The sequence below is a fragment of the Elaeis guineensis genome, chromosome 11, assembly GCF_000442705.2.
Source record: "Elaeis guineensis isolate ETL-2024a chromosome 11, EG11, whole genome shotgun sequence".
Lineage (NCBI taxonomy): Eukaryota > Viridiplantae > Streptophyta > Magnoliopsida > Arecales > Arecaceae > Elaeis > Elaeis guineensis.
Window position 1 is genome coordinate 7,353,256 of NC_026003.2, and position 18,225 is coordinate 7,371,480.

General features: G+C 35.7%; 1 protein-coding gene across 1 annotated transcript; it reads left to right on the forward strand.

The window, feature by feature from the left end:
• Positions 1-6,686: 6,686 nt before the first annotated feature.
• LOC105053553 (stearoyl-[acyl-carrier-protein] 9-desaturase, chloroplastic-like) lies at positions 6,687-9,137 on the forward strand. The gene is made up of 3 exons (XM_073245713.1): positions 6,687-6,816; positions 7,508-8,015; positions 8,454-9,137. Exons 1-3 carry the CDS (start codon positions 6,692-6,694, stop codon positions 9,015-9,017), a joined length of 1,197 nt encoding a protein of 398 aa, XP_073101814.1. The 5' UTR covers positions 6,687-6,691; the 3' UTR covers positions 9,018-9,137.
• Positions 9,138-18,225: the final 9,088 nt, after the last annotated feature.

The following is an 18,225-nucleotide window of genomic DNA, read 5'->3' on the forward strand; positions in this document are numbered from 1 at the left end:
GCATGGATGCTACATATTGATAGAGCATCTAATGCACAAGGCAGCGGAGTTGGTCTCATCCTCATCAATTTCGAAGGGTTATAACTGAATATGCCCTTCGATTCAATTTTAAAGCTTCGAATAATCAAGCCGAATATGAAGTACTCTTAGCTAGCTTAAAAATTACTAAGAAGCTTGATATCGACAGTCTGAAGATCTTCACCGACTCACAACTGATTGTGGACAGGTTAAGAGTGAGTTTAAAGTGTGAGACCCTATTATGATGAAGTATCTTCAAAAGGTGAAAGATCTAACTTCAATATTAAAGTATTTTGAAATCTTTCACTTTTCAAGGATAGAAAATGCTCGAGTCGATGTACTTTCGTAACTCGCAATCACATCTTTCAACTCGCTGGGTCGGACATTCATCGAATGCCTTGAACAATTGAGTATTGATAAAGTCGAAGAAGTGCTACAAATTACTGATGAACCAAGCTAGATGGATCTGATCGTTCGGTACTTAACTGATGAAACTCTCCCTACGGATCCCTCAGAAGCCAAATGACTTAGATGGATGGCCTCTCAATAATTTTAATGAATGGTCATCTATACAAAAGGTCGTTCTCTCTTTTCTTACTAAAGTATTTCAGATCAACAGATGCCGACTATGCACTCAAGGAGGTCCACAAAAGATTTATAAAAATTACTTAGAGGGTAAATCTCTAGCTTACAAGATCCTACGACAAAGATACTATTGGCCCACCATGAAGAAAGATGCAACTGAACTTGTCTGAAGGTATGAACCATGTCAAAAATATATAAATATACAATACTAATCGACAAGCTAGTTGACATCAATTATTACACCATGGCCCTTCGCACAATAGAGGATTGACATACCTGATCCTTTCCCTCCAATATCTGGTTAGAGAAAGTTCATAGTGGTCGTCATCGATTACTTTACCAAGTGGATGAAAGCTGAACTTCTGGTACAAATCACTGAGAGCAAGTTGAAAGACTTCATTCAGAAATCAATTATATACAGATTCGATTTACCACACACCATCATCACTGACAATGGTCGACAATTCGATAATCAGAATTTCAAAGAGTTCTATGCAAAATTTCATATTACGCACAAAGTTACATCAGTTAGCCATCCACAATCTAATGGAGAGGTGGAGGTAGCCAATCGAATGATTCTGCATGGACTCAAAATCAGACTGAATGAAGCTAAAGACCTCTGGGTGGAAGAACTATATCCGATCTTATGGACATACCGAATGACTCTTCGCATACCAACAGGAGAATTGTCATTTAATCTGACTTATGAATAGAAGCGATGATCCCACTTGAGATCGGATTACCATCAGCAAGGGTAGGGCAATACAGTGAACCAAGCAACTTAGAATATCAGAGAGTCGATCTAGATCTACTTTCAGAAATCTACAACAAGCTTAAGTTCAGATGGCAGCCTATCAACAAAGGGTAGCTCGATATTATAATGCAAAAGTTAAACCGAAGGTCTTCCATCCTGAAGATCGGGTCCTAAGAAAAACAGAAGTCTCAAGACCTCTTGACCAGAAAAAGTAATCTCTGAATGGGAAGAACTTAGATCGGATGCATATCGGCTAAAAACTCTAAAGGGAGTAACCATCCCTCGAACATGGAATGCTGACAACTTGAAAATGTATTATCAATAAAGTTGTTCATGGGTAATTATTCGGAATGAAATATTGAATTTCAAAATCATAAGTTTTAGTAATCTATAAATTAAGCTTAAATCGATAAATAGACGGTCAATTTCTATTGACTATATTTTGATTTTTCACTATAAAAATTGACGTATCAACTATATTTCGGCTTTCATTATTAAAGCCAAAATACCAACTGTATCTTGATATCGAACATATCTCGGCTATTCACTGTAAAAGCCGATCTAGTCGAATGACTATTATGCCGACTTAGTCTTAACTAAGCAGAATGCTATGCCAATATGATCCAGATCGAATTAGAATTATACCACTCGACTACGGTCGGTCGAAGGATATTCAGCTTACCAGCGATTATCAAATAATCTGATGTACTAAATCTGACTATTATTGGACGAAGGATATTCAGCTTATTATCATTATCCTAATACTTAAGTATGTCAATGGATATTCGATTAACGAATGAATCCTATAATTACTATCAGATGTTCAACTTGTCGATCAATATTCGATAATTGAAAAATAATTCTACAATATTACAGATATACAAAGAAAGAGAGTCTATACTTAAAAAATTCTTTCATTCATTCATTGAAAAGAAAGCTACAAAATTGGATCGAAGTTCGATTATAAAATTTTTTGAGTACAAAAAGAACATAAAAAATTGCATCGATCATCAGTCGCCATCTCCATCTCTTTGCTTCGATGTAGCATCGGGGACTTGAATAATTTTTAGTGCTGTCGGTGCTCCATCTTCATCGATGCGGTTTCTTCAACAGCTCCATCTTTCGGGACGGGAGGGACGATGCTGTTCAAGTCAAGATCTAGGTATAACCTTTTGATCGCATCTCGATCATCCTCGTACCCATGCAGTAAGAGGCGAACCCACCTTCGAGGATCTCTTCCTTGAACTCTTCTGAATTCTTGAAGTTCTCGATGGTATGGTTCAGAGCCTCCCTTGCTGACTCTACTTTCTCTCTCGTCAGCTCTGCATCAGCTCTTACGGAAGCCGATTCATCATCGGCCAGTGCCAACCTTTCTAGGGTGGCCCAATGTCTTCCACATTCGGCTTCGAGTTCACTGATGCACCCGTCCCTCTCCCTTCGAAGCCGATGGATAGAATGCTTATTGCTTTTGATCTTCGACTCAAGAGACAAGATGCTTTGACAAGCTGACTCAAGTTCAACTCTAGAAGATTGAAGGTCGATGATCAGATGAGAGACTTTCTCTTAAAGTTTTGTCTCCCCCTTAGTCACTACCCAAAGTTGTTCAAGGGCAGCCGCCTTCTCAGCATTGGCGGCCGCCACTTTATCCATCCATGTCTGACGAAAGTCGGCAACCTTCCGATAGCCAATCTCCAAGTCGAACATGTCATGTGCCAACTGCAAGCAGAAGATAAGTCAGATCAGATAAAAAAAAAAGGTTCAAAGAAAAACTTACCCCGAGTATTAATGGGTAGAAAGAGAAAAATATCTCAGCGACGGTTCTGTTCTTTCTGTTCTCCCGATCAATTGGGAGAAGAGCAGCTTTGATGAGTCGCTTGTTCAATACCGGATTGGCCAAAACTGACTCATCCTCAGAAATGCTGATGTCAAAATGAACAGTGTGACCCATCAATGATCCATCATTTGTTGAAATCACCGGCTGTCAGTAGCCCCACGCTTGAAAATGTGGAGAAATCAGAGCTCGACTACACCCGAAAGGGTTCCACTGGAGGAACCACCGGCACAGTCATTGATTGTTCCGACTCGACCGTAATTTCCACCTCGGCCGAACCTCATTGGTGGAGCTGCGGATGGTGCTACGATAGCTCCATCTTCTTCTGTCGCCCCACCCTTAACGGATGCCACTTCAGGAAACTGGCTTAGGAACCACCATCGACAAGCCCGACCCTTCTTCGATGGTCGAGAGGGTCTAGTTTCGGATGCTGCTGCCCTCTTCTTGGTAGCATGCTGACGAATATCGACGGTCAATACTTGCGCCCTCGACTACATAGCTGCAATCAAAACAAGAAAGTCAGTATAATTCAGAAATAAATAAAGAAAAAATAAAAATGATCGACTATGCTATACCTAAGGTGGTGACCGAACTAAGGCCGCATCGTAGAAAGATTGTTTGGTTGTCAGCTTTCTCTGTGGAGGGACAGCCATGTCCTTCAATCGGTGAAAGTCTTTCCGATCGTCGACCTCCACCCGACTGCTTTTGTTGGGGTCGATTCTTAGATCACCCCAATGCGAAGGGAAGCCCCAGGAAAGAGAAGCAAAAAAAGGAATTGGTTCTTCCATCCGTGAATAGACGATAGAAGACCGATGATGAAAGAATTATCTTTTCTTGGGTTGAAGAACCACCAATCCTTGACCTTAGAATGGGGACGGAGAATAAAGAAGGTGCAAAAAGAGAAGGATGAGACTCGATCGGTATTAACTGACACAACAAAGCAAAGCTAATTATAAGTCGGACCGAGTTCGGTGCCAGCTGAGCGGGGCAAAAATCATAATAGTCAAGCAATTTCGGACGAACTCTGGAATCAAAAATCAAAGACCCGCTCGAAGGTCTTTGACATAGAAGACCACCTTGTCTGGAGGAGAAAGTTCACCCAACCATCGATGCCAGGCGCAAAGAGTTGATACTGCTCTGGGATACGATACTGCTCTCGAGCCGTTCAATATTGGGTTCAGATAGTGAAGAAACCTCCACTTTCGAACCCGATGGAGAGTCGTCGGTCAGATTCTCCAATCGACTATCCCGAGAACAAGAAGCCCTAGCCATGAAAAAGAAAAACTAGAGAGAACCAAAAAGAAGATGGACCCAAGAAGGAAGGACAAAAATACTTAACCTGAAAGCTAAAAATAAAAAGGAAAGAAAGAACCCTGGAATCTTCTGGTGCTGGGGCGACCTTTTGGCAGAGTTTCTATAGCAGAGGATGTAGACAAAATACAAAATAAAATTTGGCCAAAAGCGATCCTATATATATAGGATCCCTCAATGGTCAAGATGGAAGTGATCAAATCGGAGTCTCATCAGATGATGACATGTGCAACATCTGGACCGATCATTGGTCTGACGTTTGATGCACCTACTCCGGATCGTGCCACCTCACCGTCATCTGCATGAACGGCTCCAATCCAATGACATTCGGACAAGTGACCAAAATTTACTAGTCAGAATCATATCGTCCGGCATCGAATTATCTTTCTGAAACGACGTCTCATACTGACATCTGATATCGAATTGTTCTGTCGACATGACAGTCCAATAATGATTTTGTAGCCACCGAAATGATAAAACAGCTGGAGAATTCTCAACTAGCAGTCAAGTTGGGGCTCGAGGCAATACATGACGACACGCTTCATCCAACGTAACAGATCACGTGATAATATACACGTCGATCACTTTGGACTTGAGAATAGGGGGCAACTGTTGAGACAAGTCAACCAACCCCCGACTCTGACTCTACATCAACCGTATAAGCACATTACGCCGATTCATAATCAATTTACCAATTGACAGTTGGCTATTATCGACTAACAACAAACGACTTAATCAACCTCTGATCGAAGACCATTGGCATATCCGAGTTACCAGCCGATGCACATTCGGATCTTCTACCGACTTATTAATATTATCGACATATAGTCGGCCTATTTGCTCAACATACCCTAATCGTTATGAACGGTTATCGACTATGTGTTACGGTCATTAATGAGAATAAACAGCCTACTAACTCTACGATTATAGCCAATAATCTAGTACCATAAAAAGCGGAACCACATGCTTGATGGTTACGTCAGAATCACCTATAAAAGGGAAAGTAAACGAGCAGCACGGTAAAGCAATTTTGGACTAAGATTCTGCAACTCTCAATATTCTTATTAACTGTTCACCAACCCCCTCTCTGACTTAAGTATCAGAGGGTCCCGTCGGATATAACTCTGGTCTGTGAGAACTTTGTCTTGCAGGTCTCTTCACCGACGACAAGCGACAGGAAGTTGGCCATAAAAATACTAATCATATATAAACAATAATATCCCTAATATATATCAGGAGGATTCTTTTATATATTCTTAATTTTCATGAATCAAGAATATAATAAATATAATGATTCTTATAATGGTTGTATTCAAATATATAAAAGAGTTAAGCAAATCACTATTTTGTGATGTGGAGATATCATCGGCCTGTCTACGATAAATACTTTATTGTTAACCCAGAAAAGAGAAAGAAAACACTCTTAACTCTTTTATGTTATTTAGTACTTTTCGAAGAACTTGTACCGTTGATTCAACAGTTATTTTCTATTGCTGGTATTTTGACAAAGTGGGGAGCACATATATCAAGATAAATCAAGGGAGATTGTAGATAGAAGTTAGAAATTTTTCTCACTGTTTCTTCCATGTAAATTCATAGCGTTTTTGCCCTTTAGATACCTAGATTTCTTGTTATTCTAATCTTGGTAGAATTCTGGAAAGAAAATCCTGCCAAAAAAGGGAATGAAAGGAAATATATTTTAAATTGGATAAAGGAAAAATATTTTGATGGCTTTACATATCACACAGAAATATGATGCGTGCATAGATTGAATTAAGGCGGTATTGTTCTTTTTCTTTTCCTTAAATCTATTCTTTGTCCTTTTTGGAGGGGGTTTTTCGGAATCAATGAAAGCACAAAGGAAATTAGCCACAAAAAGTTTATATTCTTTGATATTACTATCCTATTGAGCCAACCAGTTTGCTGGCCTATTATCTCTACGAATATAATGGCTAGTCTATGTATAGCGTAACTTACCGTTTCAAAAGGAAGATGGGGAATATTGAATCCAACATTCAGTGCGTGGACCCATGCAGGCTCCCACTTTGATTTTTGTTTTTTTTTTCTTTTTTTTCCAAACCATTTCTAAACCCCTTCTCTGCGTGGCTTTGCCAACTACCCTACCAGTGCTTCTATAAATAAGACACCACATTACTATGTGGTATCATCTACACTTGCTCTCCTGCTCAAAGATGATGGCACTGATGCTCTCTTTCCCACCCCAAAACCCTTCTTGTTTCTGCTCTCTGGATTCTGGCACTCGCAAAACAAAATCTTCAAGGATCCTCATGACCCTCTCCCCACCTTCAAAGCCTACGTTAGCTCCCTAATTTTCATTACTTTTGTATCTGAAAAAGGATTTTTTTTTTTTTTTTTTTAAATAACCATCTGTTTCTGTTATGGTTCCCTTTTCTCCATGATTTTGTTGATTATATACAAAAAAAACCTTGCAGTGACTAAGAGTAGAAGCATAGTCTTATTAATGATTGGCGAAAGATTAGAACAATCAAACTGGGTGGTAAACGTTGCTCGTCTGAATAATTAAGACAAGATCAGATGGTTATGATTGTGATGATGCGCCAATTTAATTGGCCAGTACTTCACATTAACAAGTTGCTACTTGTTTGGTCATCATCTTTGTTGTCAGATTTAGTCATTGTGTAGTGATGATATGATGACTGTTTAGACTTTCAAGTGATCATTATCTATTTTTTTCATAAATGTGGTCCTTGTTTATTAATATGGATCAATAAATAATCCCTAGATCCCTTCCAACAACCTCCACCCGGCCCTCAAAAAACAAAAATCTGTGATCATTGTCATCATTGTTGTTTTCCTCATTTGTACATGCGTACTTAACGTTAGATTTTAACATGGATCCATAAGGGATCCATTCATGGCTTTCTTTTTTTCCCTTTTTTCCCTTCTCTACTCTTCCCTTTATTTCTGTTCATCATATTATGCATGGGCTCAGTAGCTACTATTACAATATCTTTTTGTGATGATAGGGAGGTGAAGAATGACATGAGGAAGCAGCGAAGTCCCCTTGAAGTCGAGATCAAGGAGGTCACTCACTCCATGCATCCAGAAAAGCAGGAGATCTTCAAGTCATTAGAGAAATGGGCTGAGGACAACATCTTGACCCTCCTGAAGCCCGTCGAGAGCTCATGGCAACCGCAGGACTTTTTGCCAGATCCCTCAGCCGAAGGCTTCTTCGACGGCATAAAGCAGATAAGGGACCGGGCAGCGGGGATCCCAGATGAGTACTACGTGTGCTTGGTCGGCAACATGATCACTGAAGAGGCCCTGCCAACGTATCAAACCTTCGTCAACACACTCGACGGCGTTCGAGACGAGACAGCGAGCAGCCTGAGCTCCTGGGCCAGGTGGACGAGGATGTGGTCGGCCGAGGAGAACCGGCATGGAGATGTCCTTCACAGGTATCTCTACTTGAGTGGGAGGTTGAATATGAGGCAGATAGAGAAGACCATACAGTACCTCATTGGCTCCGGGATGGTAAGTTTCTGTTTTGGTTCAAGCTGAAGTTGGTACCATTGACTGCAACAAGGATGGTGGCAACTTCTCTCTGTTGGATCCTAGCCCAGACTGATTAACCCAATCATAGAGTTATGAATTGGATAAATATATAGATAGATATATAAAGAGTAGTTGCATCAGAAAAATGAGATACATATACTTGACATGCCAACCGAAGAGCATAATCTGCTTCTTATTAAATTTCAACATTTTGTGGCACTTAGAATGTCAAGAAATTAACAGTGCTATGACATATTAAACCAATTAACCGCACCAGACTCGGTCCAAGGTGCTTCAGCTTGCTCAAGGGTTGGGATTTTAATGGGTTGGACATGGTGATATTAAATTTGTTGTTCAATAAAATACATGTACATGTATATGTTTCTCACTTGTCGCTTTCTTTTCATCTTTGCTTAGAATGTCCATGCAGAGAACAACCCATATCTGGGTTTTATCTACACTTCCTTCCAAGAAAGGGCAACCTTCATCTCTCATGGGAACACAGCAAGGCATGCCAAAGATCATGGTGACTTACTGCTTGCCAAAATATGCGGCCTCATCGCCGCAGACGAGAAGCGTCACGAGGCAGCATACACCAAGATCATCGAAAAATTATTCGAGATCGATCCAGACACGACCATGTTGGCCCTGGCTGATATGATGGAAAAGAGAATCACCATGCCTGCTCTTCTGATGTTTGATGGTCAAGATGACAACGTATTCAACCACTATTCCTCTGTAGCCCAGAGGATTGGTGTTTACACCACCAAGGATTATGGAGACATAATGGAATTCTTTGTGAAGAGATGGAATGTGGAGGAAATCACAGGCTTGTCGGGAGAGGGGAGAAGGGCTCAGGATTATGTGTGTGGCCTTCCTCAGAGGATTAGGAGGATGGACGAGAGAGCTCAAGAGAGGAGGGTCAAGCAATCCCACATGGTTTCTTTTAGTTGGATCTTCAACAGGTCTGTTCTGGTGTAGGTGACCGGGCTGTTAGCATCAAAGAGCTCTCCTCGTCCTCTTGAGGGCTTGTCTTTCTTCCTTGCATGTTTGTGGTAATAGTAGTTGTGTGGCATGCCCATGCATATGACTGTATCTTTATTGAGGACAATGAAATTTTCCTCTCTCTCTCTCTCTCTCTCTCCTGGTTTTATTTTCAATTTTGTTTTCCTTTGTTTTGGTCTGCCGAAGTCCCCGCTGGTACGTTCACTGGAGACTGGAGTCGGGAGACTGGATATATTTTATTTAGGTTATATATTATTTACTTACTGCCTTACGGAGACGTGATTCTACGAGCAGGAGCCATGGTGAGCTGCCAAAGAGAGACAACCATGTAGAAATAAATGGAGTGCAACAGAGCTTTCATTGCTGAGGAGAGAAGGGGGAGCATGGCCTCAATGACTGGCTTTAGAGCTCAGCCAGGCATGGCCGTCTACTCATGACTGACAAAAAGGCCGCTCCCCCATGGTTTAATAGATAGAACTGAATAGAATGGTGTGGACCGAGTGAATGAGACTGCCGTTGCTTCTAATACATGATGGCATTTAAAAAGAGTTTGCGAAATTGATTGGTACTGTGGCTGGCGCCTGAGAAAGCTGAACCGAAGGCAGAAAAGTTAATGTCGTGTTGGGAAGACCTTTTTTTTCTTGGTACGAGTCGGGAAGACCTTTCGCCGGCGGGGGGTGTGTTGTGGGGTGTGTGAGAGAGCTCCGGCTACCTCCTACACCGAAGAAAGCGGAATAAAGCGGAAAGCCAACGTTATTACATTCGAAAGGCGGTGGCCTTTTTTTTTTTTTTTTTTTTGGGTACAGCAAGCCCATTGCTCTACAACCACCACCAACAAATAAAAATAAAAAAAAAAACCTCGTGAGTTGAGCTTGCATGAGATTTAGAGTCAAGGCATTCTGGATTGTCTTGACCAAAGACCTTGTAGCTAGAGTTGGGATGGACGGAATTCACCCGGTTTGGTTACATGAATATTCTAAAATATTTTATGGTTCCAAAATATTTTATTATATATATTATAAAATAAATTAAAAAAATTATTTATTTAAATTTAAACTTAAAAATGATTATCTATTTAAATTTTAAATAAAAACGATTATCCATTTGAAACATAACTTAAAAGCAATTATCTAAATGGGGATGAAATAATCCAATTGTGCTTGCAGTTGTAAAGCAAACTATACTATTATAAAGTAATACTATACTATTATAAAATTATACTACATTATATAAAATAACACTGTATTAGTGTAAAGTAATACTACAATAAAGGAATACTATATTATGATAATGTAATGCTATCTTACTGTAAAAAATACTACACTAGCATAATATAATAAAGCAACACTACATTATTATAAAAAATACTAATTAATATAATATAATATATCTTATTATAAAAAATATTAAACTAATATAATATAATAAATAAACTGTATTATTATAAACAATACTACACTAATATAATGTAATACTACTTATTGTAAAAGAATACTACACTATGATAATATAATACTATAGTATTTTAAAAAATATAAAAGTACAAGATCTAAAGTCATTTCAGTCAAAATAATAGTTGTTTATAACTTATGTTTCAAATAGATAGCCACTTTTACTTGAAACTTAAGTGGGTAGCTACTTTTAATTGAAAGTATAGCTGGAGATTTATCTCTAGTTCTCTATATATTATAAATATTTTAGAATATTTAATATTATAAGATTATTTATTAATTAGTATGAAATTTAAAATAATAATAAATAATTTCATACAGAAAAATAAGATACAATGATTTACGTGATTCAACCTTTGGCCTACATCCACAAGAAAGATGGGAAGAGATTTTATTATATTAAAAAGATGAAATATAAAGAATATGTGATAGCTCAAATAACAAAAAACAATCCTCCAATAACAAAAGAGGTGTGATTATAATATATATATATATATATAGCTACCAAATCTTAAAACAAAAAAAAAGATCAAAATAACTAGATGAATCAACAAAGTCCAAAATCGATCGAATTCGTATTGTGGGTCACACCAAATTCAGCCTACACTCAATAAATCTCCATCTTATCTTGAATTCCATCAAATTACAATATAAAATAGTGAACTTCTCTCTATCTCCTCCAATAATTCCTCTAAGAGCCTCGCTCTCAAAATACGAATCAAGTCTAAACAATGCTTGAACTTGAGAGGTGATAAGTTGCTTGGTCATCATATCTGCTAGATTATCTGCCATCGAAAAATTTTTTTGTACAATTAACTCTTTGTAATACAACATCCCAAATGAAGTATATCTAACATCAATATGTTTGAACCCCTCATAATAAATCTGATTTTAGTTAGATGTATGGTACTCTGACTGTCGCAATAAACAGTAGTCATATCCTAGTTTAAGCCAAGATCACCAATCAAATCTTGCAACCAAATGGCCTCCTTCACTGCTTCTACCACTGTTATATACTCTGTCTTGATAGTAGACAAGATAATAATAAATTATAAAGTTGCTTTCCAATGACACAATCTGGGAGAGTGAAGACATAGCCTATCAAAAATATCCTCCTATCCAAATCACCTATATAATAGAGTCCATATCACCAACAGCACTGCTACAAGTATTTGAATCCCGAATATATACTAAACCAACATCTATAGTGCCTCTCAAATAGTATGAGATCTATTTCGCAGCCTGCTAATGGATCTTTTCTAGATGATCTGTATACTTAATAATGATGCTAACAGCTTGTGAGATATTTAGATATATGTAAATTATGGCATACATGATACTTCCAACTATATTAGCATACAGAACATATGATATGTATTGTTATCTTCATCTAACTGTGGAAACAAAGTAGATGAAAATCTAAAGTATGCTATCAGTAGAGTACTTACTAGCTTGCAATCCAGCATACCAAAATGCACAATATATAATTTTTCTGGGACAAGAACAATCTGCCTATGCATCAATCTCTATGAATATCTATATCCAAAATCTTTTTTGCTACACCCAAGTTCTTCATCTCAAATTCACTATTAAATTGAGCCTTTACCATCATAATCTCAAATATACTCTTTGCTATAATAAGCATGTCAGTAATATAGAGTAAAAATATATAAAAAAATCATCTGAAAGCTTTTTGTCATAAACACAACTGTCATAGTCACTTTTAGAGTAACCATGCCTGAACATAAATATATTAAATCATTTGTACCACTACTTTAGAAATTACTTTAAATCATACAATAATTTTCTCAACAGGCATAGATGGTCCTCCTTAACCTGAACAACAAATCCATCTGATTGTTGTATGTAAATCCATTCCTCAAGCTAACCATACAAGAAAACTATCTTGACATTAAGCTGCTCAACTCTAAGTTAAAAAATACAACAATTGTAAGCAACATGTGAAAAAGCTATGTTTCACAATGAAGAGAAAACTTCATTAAAATCTATATCTTCCCTTTGATTATAGTCTTTTACAACCAAACGTGCTTTGAACCTTGCTGGTTCAACCTTTGTGATTTTTTTTTCTTCTTAAAAACCCATTTACATCTAATAATCTTCTAGTCTTGTGGTGGTTTCACTAGCTTCCATATTTATTTTTGTGAAGAGACACAATCTTCTCACTCATAGCAATAGACCATCATACAAATTTATTATTAATGATAGCCTCATGATAACTGACAGGATCTTCAACCTCAATAAACTCTACCATAGATAATGCACAAGAGACCAAATCTGTATATCTATATATCTGAGGGCCTTAATATGCCTCCTAGATCTAACAATGGCTACAGTATACTATGCTCCTATGGGTATCTCTCTCGTCAACAATATCAGGCTCACCACCTTGAATGGTTGAACTAAAATATCACCTATGATGGATAATTGAAGGTCTAATCAAGCTCACCTACTCATCAACATCATAATTTTTATTTATAGTAAGTGACTCTTTCTTGAATGAAGCATAGCTTTTCATTAAAGGTAACATCTCTACTAACTATAAATTTTTGAGAACCAGACTCCAATATACCATAATCTGTAGCCTTCTGCCCCAAACTAACAATCAAGAAAAATATATTTTTTGCCCTTTTTTCAAGTTTACTATCACTGATATATGTATAAGTAAGACAACTAAATATCTTTAAAATAAAATAATCAGTAGGTATCAAAACCATACTTTAATAGGAGTCTTCAACTCAATCATAACAGTGGATAGAGACCTATTCACCAAGTAACAGGCCATATTAATAGTTTTAGCCAAAAATTCTAAGATAAATTTGATTAAAAAAGCATACATTGTGCTCTCTCTAAAAGACTCCTATTCATGTATTATGCAACATCATTCTACTATGGGGTCTATGTAACTATGTGATGTCTCACAATTCCTTCAATCTCGTAGAACTTATTAAACTGACCCTCACAAAACTTCATACCATTATAAGTTTTCAATCTCTTGATCTTCTTGTTGGACTATTCCTTAACAAATATTTTTCACTTCTTATAAGTGGAAAAGACTTCATTCAAATTCAGAAAGTCTACCTAATTTTTTCTTAAAAATCATCAATAAAATCAAAAATATTGAGAACCACCTTAATTTGGACTGAATAGATACAAAACCCAAAGATCAAAATGATATAATCCAATGTACCCTTTATCCTTGATGGTTGTGCTGACTTGACTCATGACTGCTTCCTATAGATATAATGGTCACAAGAGTCAAGCTTTGAATTTTTGACTATCCCGTTTGCTCAAAATAAACATGCTAGCCTAACTCATATGACTCAAATACATATACATAAATGAATACTACTAATCTATATCTGATGAAGAAACTGATTAGCACCAAAATTATGCCATCTTGAAGTAGAAGTCGTGAGATAATCTAACTTTAAGCATAATAAGAGTATCTTTTGAAATTTTTAAAACTTATTTTTACTAAAATATTTAAAATCATGTGAATCAAGAGTACTTAAAGAAATTAGGTTCTTTCTCAAATCTGGAATGTCCACATCAGATAAGATCTTAATAATACCATCATGCATCTTGATCCAAATTATTTTTATACCAACAATTTTACACGATATATTATCCTCCATAAGCATAGCACCCACTGCTAGAAATAAGGGCTTTGCTGACAGACAATTCTATCAGAAAAATCCATAAAATCTATCAAAAAATTATTTTTAATGGATTTTCTGATGGATTCTCATCGTTAGAAAAAATTATATCAGTAATTTTTTTCTAATGGATCGTAACCATCAAAAATTTTTTGATGGATTTATGATGGATATGACAAGAAGACTTAATTGATATGATAATATTTATATATAAAAAATTATGTAAATATAAATTACGTGAAAAATAGATAATTCTATTATAATTTATTTTATAATAAATGTTTGCACGCACTTAATAACTCAACGGTCAATTAGTTGCTTCATGCTTGATAAGTGCAACTAACCATCTACTAATTGACAAACTATGATTTATAAACTAAAAGTACACTTAGCCAAATATACTAATCATAGTGACGTTTTAATATTGTATATGCATAATATACTTTTTTATGACAATATCTTATGTTGTTATAACTAATATACTAATCATGATGATTTTGTGTGATGTATTACATATCGTCACAAAGAGTATCTTTTTTTTGATGATATTTTATATTATCATAAATAATATACTAAACATGATAACTTTTTAGTGACACTATAAGAACCTCAATCGGATAAAGAAGCCACCAAAAAGAAACATAGTGGACAAACAGGGAAGCTTAGTCGATCGATGGAAAAATAAGGGTTTAAGTTGGATTTATATGTAAAGGTTTAAATGGCATAAATAGTTTATCAATCATAATTTAAATAAGTCTTAGTTAGGCCTTGGTGGCTAAAGTAGTGGATAGATTATCCAAGGATTTGGAGTTGAAATCCTTCCATTCACCTTGGATTTCATTTTCCAACTTATGATGTTAATTTATAGATTATCCATCACAAAATCTATTTTTGGATTTTATTTTTAGACTTATGATGTTAATTTTGATGGATTATCCATCATAAAATCTACTTCTATTTGTTAAAATATTTTTGATAATTTTTCTATCAAAAACAACTATTCCAATAATTTAAAAATTATTAAAATTATATTTCTGATGAAATTTTTATCAAAAATATTATTGACAAATAATTTATCACAAAATCAATCATAAATATTTTTAATATTATTTTTAATTTTTTTAGAAATAATTCTGATAGATATTTTGATGGATGTTCTGATGGAGTTGTTTCTGACAAATAATCCATTAAAAATTATCAGAGATTTTGAAACATGTCAATTATATTTTATTACTTCTTTTTGATAGAAATCTATCAGTAATTCATTAAAAATTTCTGACAAATCACATCCGTCAGAAATTCCATCAGTGAATCTCTTTTTTCTAGTTGTGACCACCATCAATCGAGTGATAAGTAAAAAATCAATCCTGTTGAGGATACATATATATGATAAGAACATGCTAAATAAAAAATTCAATTATCATTAGATAAATTGACAGATATAGAAAAGATATCGGCACCATTAGAACTATCCTCTTCTATACTGACTGAATGATCAATATTAGAGATATTATCGGACTTTTCCTTCTTTTCTTTGAGTTTAGGATAATTAGATTTTAGTGCCTTTCTTTCTTACAGTAATTACATTTGCTTTTCTTTCCTTTAGGTTTTGATCTATCTTTATTACTTTCTGAACTTGAATCTAAATTCTTTTCTTTAATCTACCTCTAGCAATCGAATCATTCGCTTGACTTTCATCTCAAGTTTCATAGACTCTTTTCTTTAACTCTCTCGAGTTTAATGAATCCTCACATCTTTCATAGAAAGAGTGTCCCAACCATATAGCATAGTATTAATAAAATGCTCAAACAAGGAAAGTAATTAACACAACATAATAAGTGCTTGATCCTCATCATCCATTTTCACATCAATATTTTATAAATTTAGAATAATTTTATTGAATTCATCAAGATGATCTTTAAAAGTTATATCTTCTTTTATTCGAAGAGTATAGAATTACTGCTTCAGATAAAGTCGATTTGTTAGAGATTTGGTGATATAAATGCTCTTAACATAAGCCACAATACTGTAGGAGATAGCTCATCCACAATATTTTGCAAAACCTTATCTGCCAGAGACAACTGAATCATGTTGTGTGCATGCTCTCAGAGATCATCCCTATCCTCCTCAACAATATCGTCAGCAAAGCATCTCTATCCTTTAGTATCTTCAGCAATCCCTGTTGAACCAATAGAGCTCGCATCCTCACACACCAATAACTAAATTATTCTTTTCATTAAATTTTTTGATCTCAAAATTCATAGCCATCATGAAAAATCGTGAAAAATAAAAAATAGAATCGATAAATAATCAAAATCTAAAATAGATCTAACGAGCAAATCTGAATATATCTAACCCTAGGCTCTGATACTAATTTGCTGCAAATTAGCTATCAATTAATATAAAATTTGAAATAATAACAAATAATCTCACATAGAAAAAATAGGATAGAACGATTTATATGATTCGGCCTTTGGCCTCTATCCATGAGCATAGATGGGAAGAGATTTTATTATATCAAAAAGTATAGAGTACAAAGAGTATGCAATAATTCAAATAACAAAAGATGGTCTTTCAATAACAAAAGAGATATGATTTTTATAATATAATAATAACATAAAAAAAAAAAAAAAAAAAAAAAAAAAAAAATATATATATAGCCATCAAATCAAAACAAAGATAAAATATCAAAATATCCAAATGGACCAACAAAGTCCAAAATAAATTGAATTTATACCATGGGTCCCACCAGATTCAAGCCACACTCAACACTCAGATTCTAGAATATTTTCTTATATATTCTCTATTATTCTCTATTTCTTCTATTGGTTTTTCCATGTGTACCTGCTATATAATCTATAAATACCCCATGTATTATGTACTTGTTTTCAAGCAAATACAATGGAGCTGTTCTTTCTCCAAATTGCTTCTTTTCTGTTAATATAATATCAGAGCCGATATATAGCTCATCATCATTGGTACATTGTGCAGTGACTGTTCATCACAAATATGTCAACATAATTCTACTCAATTTCAACCACATTCATTCACCCTTCTTTTCGTCATGCACCACACTAGAATTTTCATTCCCCTCTATCTTCGATGATGGCTCCCAATGTTGAATATTGTTGCTTCATTGGTGGGCTTGCCTAGACAATGGATGATGCCTCTCTCAAAAGTGCTTTCAGCCAATTTGGCAATATCACCAAATCTAAGATCATCAACAATCAAAAAATAGGGAGGTTGAGGGGCTTTGGTTCATGATCTTTAGGCACAAATAAGTGATGAGGAATTCCATCAAGGGGATGAACAAGATGAGCTTTGATGAGAGGAGCATTATTGTCAATGAGGCCCAATCTCAAGACAACAGTGGTGGGTTTCATAGGAGTGGAGAGTATGACGGAGGTTGTCGTGAGGTTGGTCGTAGGTATAGCCTGGAGGTGGTGGCTACAGTCATGCTCATGGTTATGGAGGATCCCATCCCTCAAGGATCAGTGACTCATTGGATAGAGGCTGTTGGGAGCTGACATGTGACCAGTAGAATGCTACTCGGACAACTATCATGGCTATTGGAACCTTCCATATCCAAGTCTTTATCTCAACCTACTATCTTTTTCATAACAAATATTGAGGCAATTGTTAATCAAGTTCTCTATCATATAGGTTCTCCTTCTTTACCTACTTTATCATCCATCACTCTGGATAATTCCACTTGGATTATTGATTCTGTATGCTTACATAGACCTCTTATTCTTCATGGTGTTTCACTAAAACTATAGCCACTCACGTACCCACTATTCACATTGTTAATGGATCCCCCATGCATGTCAGCCATGTTGAAACTATTAGAACACATTCTCTTTATATTTTTGATGCATGCATGTACCATCTTTATCATATTCTTTATTATCCATTATCAACTTTGTGATCTTGGTTTACAGCTTCACTTTTCTTGGATGGTTGTGATGTGTAGGATCCTCAGATGGGTCAATTTATTAGAATAAAACATAAAATTGGATGCCTTCTTAAGCTTACATATGTTCATTTCCATCTGAT